The following is an 11391-nucleotide window of genomic DNA, read 5'->3' as shown; positions in this document are numbered from 1 at the left end:
GCTGCTTGCCGGCCGCCCCGCTCCGCCCGCGGCCTCACCGCCTGGACCCGCAGCTGGACCACCACCTTCGGCGGCATTCGGGCCCCGGGGCCCGGGCGGAACGACGGCATGCCTCGGCAGGGCCCGGCCAAACCCGGCCCGCGTTGCCATGGCGACGGCGGCGCCCCCAACTGCCGCGGCGCCCGGCCCCGCCCCGCCCCCTCGGGCGGCGGCGCCCCCGCTGGCCGCGCGCCCGGCGTGTCCCCTCGCGGTGGCGTTGGGCAGTGCGGGCCGCGCGAGTCCACTTTATTTTTTTCAAAATACACACACACACACACACACACATATATATATATACACACACACACACAAGTATAATTTGTCAGCGTCCGGCGGTAGCCTCCAGGGAGGTGGCCGGCCTTCCGCCGGCACGGAAGAGGCCCGACACACGGTACTCCGAGCAAGGGCACGCGGGAGCGCCTCGGCGCCATAACCGCTGGTCACTGCGAGCTACCAGCGGCCGGGCCTGGCGGGGGATGCTGTTGCGGCGCTTCCTCGCCCCCGGCGGCGGGCCTCCCGCGGGGCAGGGGAAGATCCACCGGCCGGCCCGGCGCGGCGAGGCGCGACTGGCGCAGGCCCCGCCCGAACGGCGCCGGCAGCGCGGCGGCCCACCTCGGTTGCCGGAAGTGGTGCGCTGGCGCTGCCTCACTTCCGGTGAGGTGTGTAAGCGCCGCCGGCGGCCGGGGACGGCGATCGGCGGGCGCTCGGCGGCAGGGATGGCGCTGTGGCTCCCGCGCTCACGGGACGGCGGCCCTCCGTCGGAGGAGGACGAGGAGCGGGGGCAGGCTCCCGCCTCCCGTCAGCGCCTGCCGGAAGTGCAGGTACATCCGTGCCCCCCAACCTCCCCCTCTCCCCCCCCCCACCCGCTGCACCGGCACCTCGCTCCGCTTCTCGCCCCCGGTGGCGTAGCTTCCTCCCGCCCCGGCCGGCGCGGAGCGGAGCGAGTCGGTGCTGCGGGGGCCGCGGAGGGACGTGGGTTACCGCGAAACCCGGTGCGTGTCGGGGTGGGGGTGTGCGGAGGTGTCCGCTTCCCGGCGGGGCCGCTGGGTCGCCCCTGGAGCACGCCAGGAGGGGGGTCGATGCGCCGCCGCCGGGGGGTTTCGGGCGTCCGCCACCACCCGTGAGTAACAGTTCCACGTTTGACAAGTGATGTGGAAGGAGCTGGGCTGAAGTTATCCCAGCATCCTTGTGTCTAAAAAGCAGATGTATAGGCAGTGCGCTTCTCTGTTGGCTGGGGCAAGCCAGTGTGTTGTAAATACGTTGTTAGGAATTCTGTGTGTCCTTGCAAGAAGCTGCGACTAGATTAGTTTTCCAAACAGTGAAATTCTCATCTTGTTACAAAAAAAAAAAAAAAAGCTGCAGTTTCCAAAGTTGGCACAAGAACTTTGATGGACCTGCATTGAAGTTTCCTTCAAATAATCTTTCACAACTTGTGTCGTCCTTCACGTCCCTCTGTCAGAAGTTATCAGCACCACAACTTATATAATATGGCACTGGAAGGCTGAGGAACTAAGGGATGTGGATGTTTTTTCTCCACTGTTGGTGGGAAGGCATGGCATGTGCTTTAGAGGATAATTTCTTAAGTTACTGAGTGTGAATGCCCAGCACACACCCAGAAGTAATATATTCACTGTTGCTTAAGAGGTCACTTTTGTCTCCCACCTATGAGTGGTGACCTCAATAGATTTGAACAAAGGGAGCATATGCTTGTGCTGGGCCTCAGCCACTTCATAACTTAAATTCCACTTTCACTGTCAGTTCCAGGGAAGATGTTGGCCATCTGTTGGGTGCTAATCCATACTGGAATGCAAGCAGCAGCAGTTACTTGGCTGTTGTGATCTGATGTCACAAAACTGATACTTTCTTCTCAGAAGTATATATTCAGAGTATTCTTACACTTGGCTGTTGCTAGCATTGCAGCCCAAAGATAGCCAGAGGGGTTTCAGCTGTGTCAAAAGTATTTTTACAGTCTGGAGGCTATTACTGATAGCAGTACATGATCCATGATTTTGCAAATGCACTTAACAAAGTTAAGAGAGCTTGAATTAGAAATCTTTCTATAAAAACATCTAGCTGCTTCATCAGTCCTGCAAATGTAATGCTGCGTATCTAAGGTGCCTTCCAGGTGCATTATCTTTGGGATTTAGGGCTGTCTGCTCCTATACAAACTGTAAACTGTCAATTTCCCCTGCATAAATAGCATGTCTGATTTTCCTCACAGACGTACAGCCAAGGGATTGAATTAGCCTGCCAAAAAGAAAGAGAGTTTGTGAAGCACTCTATAGAATGCACATGGAACCTAGCAGAAGCCCAGCAAAAACTTGGTAGTTTAGCACTGCATAATTCAGAATCCCACGATCAGGAATCTGCTCAAGCAAAGACTGAAGCTGCAGAGTTGAGATGGAGAGAGGAAGAGTGGAGAAGAAAAGAAGAAGCACTAAACCAGAGGGAAAGACAGAATCTATGGAACACAGATCTCGTTAGTAAGGAGGTATTTAATAAGGTATGACCCATATCAGTGTGTGTGAATACAACTGTTAGCCTCTTTTTTTCATTCCACTTGTTACTAGTTGAGTGTCTTCTATGTTTAGTACAGCATAAACCACAGTATGTGTTAAAGATTTTTTTGTTTGTCTTACTGGCTGATGAAGGGGAGCAAGCTGCACTTATACGACAAATCTGGATGACAGTTCTTTTCCAGAAGTGCAGATCAGAACTTGCACGGGTCATCTAGGTATTAGATTTGAGCCAGCAATGTGCACTTACAGCCCAGAAAGCCAACCGTATCCTGGGCCGCATAAAAAGAAGCGTGGCCAGCAGGTCGAGGGAGGTGATTCTCCCCCTCTATTCCATTCCAGTGAGACCCCACCTGGAGTACTGCCTCCAGCTCTGGGGTCTCCAGTACAGTAAAGGCAAGGACCTGTTAGAGCAGGTCCAGAGGAGGGCCACAAAAATGATCAGAAGGCTGGAGAACCTCTGCTGTGAAGAAAGACTGAGGGAGTTGGGGTTGTTTAGTCTGGAGAAGAGAAAGTGCTGGGGAACCCTTACTGACCTTATTGTGGCCTTTCACTACTTAAAAGTGGACTTATAAGAAAGATGGAAAGGGACTTTTTTATAACAGCCTGTGGTTATAGGACATGGGGCAATGGTTTTAAACTGAAAGAGGGTAGGTTTATATTGGATATAAGGAAGAATTTTTTACAATGAGGGTGGTGAAACACTGGAACAGGTTGCCCAGAAAAACTGTGGATGCCCCATCCCTGGGAGCAGTAGAGGTCAGCTTGGATGGGGCTTTCGGCAACCTGATCTAGTGGAAGATGTCCCTGCCCACATCAGGGATGGGGTGGAACTACATGATCTTTAGATGTCCCTTCCAACCCAAACCACTCTATGATTCTATGTAGTGCAAGTGTTGCTGAATGTGCTGAACAACAGTTTCTTCACATGAAGAGTGTTCTTCTCTCCTTTGCCAAATTCTTAAAATGTCAAACTGTTAGTTTGCCTCTAATAATGGTTACTGTAATACAGATTATTTAGCACAAACTTTTTTATAGTAGAATCTCAGCTTTGATTTTTTAATTTGAACAGTTAGTGCATCTCCTGATTTAGCAGCATCCAGGCTGCAATGTACATGATTCTCATTGTTGACAGATCAGTATGTTCCTGCATGAGGACAGAGGTTTCTTGGAGTTCTTTGGTCAGTAGACTATAACGAGACATTATTAGGTAATGCGATTTTTTAAAGAAAACCTCCTTAAGTATATGACATGAGTCTAAAATTAGAACATAGCTCTTCAAATAGTAGCATATTAAAATATAATACTCCTATATATCACAAAAAGGTATGTCTGGAGTTTCTGTGATAGTACAATTTTTCTCTTCCTCAGAGTTTTATTAATCAAAAAAGAAAAGAAACAGAAGATGAAGATGCGTCTGAACCACGTATGCAAAAACATGAACAAAAGATTAGACACTTTGGTAAGTGTGCTTTTTCCAACATTCTACAGTTCAAACTTCTACAGAATTTGTGTAGATTTGCTCCTTATTGTACAGAATGAATGCTAACATATTAAAGACCTGGCTATCAGACTGTTCAGCTTTATTTTGTCAGGACAGATAATAATTTGAAAGTGAAATAAGGTGTAAACTGTAGAAGCTTATTGGTTCCTGTGACCAGTAAGAACTTAATTTTAAAAAAATAAAAATTCATACTCAAATGAGCTTAAGCCCTGAAAACTAAAATTCTAGCAACTTTTTGTGCTGTTCTGTGGGAAAAGGCAGGGACACTCATGTAAATGTAAGTCATGTGTATAAAAGTGCATGGGATTGTCCATAGCTCTCTCCTTTTAATGTTTTTCTGGTGGCTATTAAGCTACAAGGGTAATGACTGATTGTCGTGGTTTAGGTCAAAATCCACTACTGGGGACCTGAGGGACCCCAGACGGGACCGACAGATGCTCCCCTCTGCCCCTCTTCAAAGAGAGAGGCAGAGGAGGAAAAAGAGACTTATGAGTTTAGAAGGAACTAAACTACTTTAATGAAATATTAATAATAAAATAAAAAAGAAATAATGAAATATATACAAAACCGTATCAAGCTCCCAGGATGAGTCACGTCACCAGCTGGCACTGGGGCAGTCCCAGGCTGGACTCAGTGACGGACAGGAACTCGATTCTGGATCTAGATTCAGGATCGGGATCACAGGCAGATGAACAGAGTCCTCCTCAGACGTTGGCCATTGAAGGAAGAGAGAGCTGACCCTTTGATCCCTCAGCTTTTATACTGAGCATGAGGCAGATGGGATGGAATACCCTGTTGGTCAGTTTTGGGTCACCTGTCCTGTCCGCTCCTCCCTGCAGGTGGGACCCCACTATGCTTTTCTGCTTCCGACCCTCCAATGAGGCAAATAACAAAGTTGGTTGGCCTTGGGGGTTATAGCAATAAGTATAAGGAAGAGCCTCTCTGCATACCATGCCTGGGCATCAGCTATAAACAATTGGTCTTATCACTTTGAGAGTGAACACTGTCTGCACAATATGCAGTTAATTTCAGTAGTTAGAGAGGCCTAGCTAAGAAGTGAAGTTACTGAAAAAAATTGGTCCTGTTTTACCTCAAACCAGGACACTGATGAAAGGGAAATGTCTGTAAATGCCTACTGACAGTGTGCGTGCATGGAACTGTGTGTTTCTTAAAATTATAGTTAGTTATCCACTAGGTGTCACTTCAGCTCTGTCATAATTGTTGAACCCAATTAAACACAAAGCTGATCTTGTAAAGTAATCTGAAATTTTTATTGTTCTCTGAAGTGCTTTCCATTCTCAGTTACAGGCTGGTTTCAGACTATGGTACAGAATAGTCAGTCCATTGTAAAAAGGGACAGTGCATTAATGCTTTTTCAAGTCTCTTGTTCTGTCCTAGTTGCTGCCAAGGGGCAATGTGGACTTTGCTAGTCACGTTGCATGAGTCCTGTTTCTGGATCTTGCTCTGGCTTCCAAGCAGTAAAGAACTTATGCATGATAGCTGTCCTGAAAACAGCCAAAAGAAGTATTAGCTGTTGCTTTCTCTTTAGGCATTTGTTTGCTAGAATTAATATTAGCTTAGGTTGTTACCACTGAATTATCTTTAGCCCAGTTATAATTATACGCTGATAGACGGGTAAAGCTGTACATCTGGTACCTGTTGCCAGTAATGACTTAACTGTCAGTGATATATGAAGGACAATTTCAAGAAGTGGTCTGAGTATTGAGTTCTGATTTTTAAACTCAGCACTTTACAGGAACGTAGCTTCATGCTATCACAATTCAACCTTCTAGTTAAGTTTCCAGTACTGATGTGGCTTTGCTTTTTGAGATCAGGCTGTTCCTGTAATTAAATTCAAATTTCCTAAAAACCTCACAAAACATGTGTTAGAAGGACTATAATTTTTGACAGATTACATATTCTTTTCTTTGCATTTTTATTTACAAACATTTGGAGTATTTGTGTTTGTCAGAAGCACTGAATGTAAATTTATATCCATAAGCTTTTTAAACTATTTGATGATGTAACTAATAGATACCTACACCACTTTGTTACTGTGTATGAGAACTGATTAAAAATAACATCAGCAATTCTAGAGATGCATTAAAATACAGGAAATTGTGACTGGTAAAATCTACTTTTAGTATCTTCAAAGTCTGATTACACCTTCTGGTAATGCTCTTTCAGCGTTGGTTAGATGTATAAATAAACCCCCCAAATTTAGCTGCATGCTGTCATTGTGAGGTTAGTGAATTGCAAAGGTGTTACATATACTGGGGTATCAATGCAACTAACTTCCTTGCTGCATTAAATCATTTATCCATTTAGAATATCTTGACTATGTTTCTCATATTAGGTATGCTGAGCAGATGGGACGATAGTCAAAGATTTTTGTCTGATCACCCATATCTTGTATGTGAAGAAACATCTAGATATCTCATGTTGTGGTGTTTTCATCTAGAAGCTGAACAGGTATGATGACGATGTTTAAATTGTTTGAAAGCATACGCTTTCCTACTCGCGCTATAGAAAAGCTGACCAACTTGATTAGCTGTTTAACTGCTTCCCACCCTCTCTCTACTGTATTGAAGAAAAACATTATAGTGCATTGTCACATACATGTCTAGTTGTAGCTAATTATCAGTCCCCTTGCCTCTGTGAGCATCAGTTCACATTTGTTTAGGAATGAGAACAAAAGGAAATCTTGCTGAATTTTAGAAATATAATCACAGGAAATATCTTTAGTCTTAACTTTAACTCCTTTTTTTTAATTTTTTTTTTTTATTAACAGAAAAGAGCTCTGATGGAGCAAGTAGCACACCAGGCTGTTGCAATGCAGTTTATTATAGAAATTGCCAAAAGCTGCAATGTGGATCCAAGAGGGTGTTTTCGTCTCTTTTTCCAAAAAGCCAAAGTAAGTCAGCTTGGGCAATGATGGGAGAAACTCTTGATGCTGTACAAGGGACCAGTGTTTTACAGAAGGTTTTTTCCTAACCATAAGAGGCTAAATATTTTATTGACTGATTTAGGCTTATGGGAAAGTGTTTTGTTATCAAATTCTTTTCTAGACAGAATATTTTGGTCTAATTCCAATTCTGAAAAGGGAAGTTTTCTGGACGTTGCTTATCCCAGAGGTAAAGCAATACAACAGAGGGACAACAGGGGTGTTATAGACAAGTAATGACTATGTAACAACAGCAGACATAAACCAGTTTAAGGACTGATTTTGGCTAATTACACTTATGTATTGTCACAGCTTTCCATTTCATCTGCAGATCACAGTGGGGCCCAACAGAGTCCCTTTCTCATTACTGAAATAGAGCAATCCAGAGCTATGCAGGAGAAATGCGGAAAACTGAAACTATGGTTTGCTGTAGCTAGTACTCAGTTATTCAAGACTCTGATGGCTCTCAATATTGCCTAAAGGAGTTCCGTTAAAGTGCGAGTCAACTTGTGCTTTACTTTTGTCCAGAGTGCTACAACAAGCACCTGTTCTTCGAAGGGTACTGGCTTCTGATTTGGAATAAAGGAAAGGCTAAAATTAGATTTATTTTTACATGTCCTTAGATAAATCAATTCATTTTCTTCTATATATAAATACTAGAGATTGTCTTAAAAAGAAATCTATCTGAAATTTCGTTTTAAATTGACGAATGTTATTCTTGAGTTGTTCATGGTTGTTATCCCCAAAGGATATAACACGCCTTACTGTGTCATCGGGGGTTTTTTTCAGTACTGTGTATGCTTACAACTCAAAAGTAAAGCTGGCTGCAGTGCAAATATTTCATTTTCTCTTTGCAGACAGGAGAAGGCTATTTTGAGGCTTTTAAAAATGAACTTGAGGCATTCAAGACGAGAGTGAGAATCTGGTCACAATCACATGGCTTTCAAACTATGTTATTACACGATCTCAGTGTCAATCCTGGTCTTGTAAGAGAGCTGACATCTTTTTCACAGGTAGGTTTATTATTTCTAGAAATTAATTTAAGTAAAGTAGGATTGGGTCCTGCCTTTAGAAGCTGTACCTTTCTGAAATATAAAGAGGATTATTCCTAGAACTGCTATTGTTCAGGATATAACGTGCAGTAATATCAGTATGCAAGGCATATATGGGCTTTGTTTTTACTTGCTGGAATTCAGAAAGCATCAGCATAAGGTCAGAAGCATTTGTTAGTTCGGTGCCCTTACGTTTTCATGCTTAAAATATTAACATTGCATCATAAAACTGATCAGATGCTAGAATTGTATTCACAGTCTTTACCACAAACAGTGAAATGAGCGTTCAGTGTAAAATGACTAATCCTATTCATGGGATCATTCAGGCAAGTCAAGCCTAAGGGAAGTCTCCTGTTGTGATAAAAGGAAACTGAGGGTACTAAGGTCTTTTCTTACAGTACTAGTGATGGCCAAATTCTGGAATGAGGAAACAACTTAAAAGATTTTAAAAGATCAGGTATTAGGAAAGGACTCACAATTGAAACTACTTGTTTGAAATAATTTGATTAAAGTACCTCTCAAGTAAGATCCAACCGCTGAATTTTAAGTAAATGTGCAGTCAAGTGCTAGAAATATTGAGACCAAATACAAGCTCCGACAGCAAATTTAAAGAATTCTTAACACAGTGAGATAATATTGGTGGATGAATTTTTCAGAACTTATTTCCTTATTATTGCAAATTTGTCTTATTTTAAGATGGACAACACAAAGAATCCAACTTAAGCTAAAATCTCTCTGTTTCTCTCTTTCTCTCTCCCTCCATATATACAGTTATGGAGAATTAACTGTCAATTTTTCATCTGTTGCAGAACACAGGTGATCTGCAAGGTTCCATAAACACAGATGACTGCAGTTTAAACTCTGTGATACAAAGAGATGAAGAAGAATCCAAAATGATGGACACAGTATAGTACTCTTAAGACTGAGGCCAAGTACTCTTTTTTCTTTCTTTTTTTTTTTTTTTTTCTCAAAGAAACAAACACGGCTATTTTCTTGACACATTTTTCTGGGTACTGCACTTTATTTTTGGTGTCAGATTTTTTTGTTGTTGTTGTTTTTTTGGTTTTAAGGGTGAAGGGATTTTAAAGGGTGGGTAATTCAGAAAAACTTTTAATATTGTTTGAAAATGTGCTGCTAGGTTTTTGGATGTCCGTGAAGAGCAGGGTTCTTATATTGCCGAATGTGAAACTGGATGTTTTCTGCTACTAACCTTGCCTTTCATTATGTTAGAAATTAAAGTATGAAAAAAAAAATCTGCACAAATACAATGTTTACAAGAAGTGGTAGATTCTTGGTAGAATCTGCTATTGTTTTACTACAGATGTGGACATGTTTTACTCTATGAATATTGGAGATCACAACTGTATTCATGCTACCTTGCTGACATTATAAGCTCTCAAATTTGGTAATCACTAATAGCAATAAATCATTATCTGGTATCAGTATTTCAGATCTGAATGGGTTAGATTAAAACACTGGCTTTCTACCTCTACGAAGGGGATTTAAATGTTACATTGTTCTTTCATTAAACGTAACTTGGTTTTGTCCTAAAATGTAAGCAACGCTTGTCTACATCTGAGTGCTGGGTTGTATGATTTCTGAGAGTCTGACTCTTCTTGTTCATAAGGTTAACTTCAAGTTTTTTTCAAACCAAATCTTATTATGGGGAGAAGCACTGGATGGAGGGAACTTGAGGTACAAGGGTTAATCTAAGACTTCAGTGTAAACCGAAAGCTTTGTTGCAGTTCAGGCTAAGGTGTCTTGCAGTGTTTGAGAGGGATTTCATATGCTTCTAAACTAAGTGGGTTTCTGACATTGCCAACTCAAACAATTAAAGTGGAAAATCATTAAAAGTTTCCTGTTTGAGGAGCTGGAAATCCAAATACTGTTTTTAAAGGCCTTCCACAGAACCTCTGCACTCCAAAATTCTACTATGCTTTTCTAACTTGCTGCTATTACAGCAGTTCTATATATAAAAAATGTATACTGCAGTTGGAAGACTCCAGGGAAGACAGCTCATATCTCAAATAATGGTATCAGTACACACTCTCAGTCCTTTACTGTATGGTTCTGATTGTATGTCAGGTGTAGAAGGCATGTAGATTTCAATAGTTTCATGAACACAGTCTACCTGTAGTTGTTAATTCAGGCAAAAGCTATGCTGAGATCCAGTAATTTTCAGTTTTGGCTATAGCTGAGATAGTGAAAAGTCTTAAGTCTGCAGTATATGCCAGAGTGAGTATTGGTACAGATGCAGTAGCAAAAGTAGTAACTCCAGATCCACTGATAGAACTAACTTTTCATGTGCCTTGTGTTCTCTAGCAGTTCTTTTGCTGACAGACTGAGGATAAAGGAGGAAGCAGCAGCTCTGTCCCAGATGCAAGTTAGAGATAACCAGCTTCAGTCATAAAGTAAATCTTTATTATTTTTTTTAAAGTTTGACAGATACTCCAAAAAGGATAAGTAAATACTACCTCCTCCTTAATAATTAGTTAATTATTAAGGGAAACTAAGGGAAACTAATAACTTCAGGTTGTTTTTTAACTGAATGTTATGTACAAGGGTAGTAAGGGCAGTGTAACACAGTAACTTGCAGTTGCTGCCATTAGCAGTAGAGCCACATTGATCTAGCAATATTTGATATACTAGAAGTTATTTTTAAAGTTTCTAAGGGGCTAAAATTGGATGGTGTGGGAATAAGTCTCAAATCATAAGGAGATTCCCTCCTCTCATCTCCCTCCAGCTAACTGAAACTTACCTAGGCTGGCAAAAAGCATAGCTGCTTTTTATTGAAATCAAAATGCACTAATAGAAGTAAGCAGCACATCAGTGTTTCTCATTGTAATGTGGTAGCTACTGTTTTCTAACCATGACTTTTTTAAGGAAGTGCATCTCTAAACTCACCCAGTCCACAGTCTGCATATGGACATTTCTGAAGATGAAAGTAGAAGTGGTCAGCCTTTTGGCAAGCATTTTTTAAAATGTAAGGAAAGCTGCTTGCAGCAATAGCTGCTGCCCATTTTGTTCATTTATAGTAATGGGAAATCTTTACAAATTCTACAATTATCATCTTTTTCAGACTCAAATGTGTCTCAATATTGACAATGCTAAAACTAGACGTGCAAATGTAGTCAGCACCACAGCTCCATAGCTGTTAACAAACAGCCACTGCAAAAGATTGGGACCTGCATTAGTAGGACACAGCTACTTCAGACGTTGCCTAGACAGAGTTGTTTGTTCCTCAGGTTTTGCTGACTCTTCTTGAAACTCTCAATCTGGTGAGCATAAAAAAAGGGCTAAGAAAGTTCACTGAAAAGTTGCAATGTCTGCATTACC

General features: G+C 42.1%; 1 protein-coding gene across 1 annotated transcript; it reads left to right on the top strand.

Annotated features, from left to right (window-relative positions):
• Window positions 1–703: 703 nt before the first annotated feature.
• CDC37L1 (cell division cycle 37 like 1, HSP90 cochaperone) lies at window positions 704–9081 on the top strand. Its single transcript, XM_082497206.1, has 7 exons — window positions 704–860; window positions 2261–2542; window positions 3927–4017; window positions 6416–6531; window positions 6851–6973; window positions 7861–8016; window positions 8865–9081. The coding sequence occupies exons 1-7, from the start codon at window positions 756–758 to the stop codon at window positions 8964–8966; spliced, it is 975 nt and encodes a 324-aa protein (XP_082353332.1). The 5' UTR covers window positions 704–755; the 3' UTR covers window positions 8967–9081.
• The last annotated feature ends 2310 nt before the right edge of the window (window positions 9082–11391 follow it).

The sequence above is a fragment of the Vanellus vanellus genome (assembly GCF_965231255.1).
Source record: "Vanellus vanellus genome assembly, chromosome: Z".
NCBI lineage: Eukaryota > Metazoa > Chordata > Aves > Charadriiformes > Charadriidae > Vanellus > Vanellus vanellus.
Note: the sequence above shows the minus strand (reverse complement) of the source record. Positions and strands in the feature narration are given on the sequence as shown.

Coding starts and splice junctions, on each gene's coding strand:
- CDC37L1 (XM_082497206.1), top strand. CDS start 756: ATGGCGCTGTGGCTCCCGCGCTCACGGGACGGCGGCCCTCCGTCGGAG. Junction 6,532..6,850: donor TTCATCTAGAAGCTGAACAG/GTATGATGACGA, acceptor TTTTATTAACAG/AAAAGAGCTCTGATGGAGCA. Junction 8,017..8,864: donor AGCTGACATCTTTTTCACAG/GTAGGTTTATTA, acceptor CATCTGTTGCAG/AACACAGGTGATCTGCAAGG.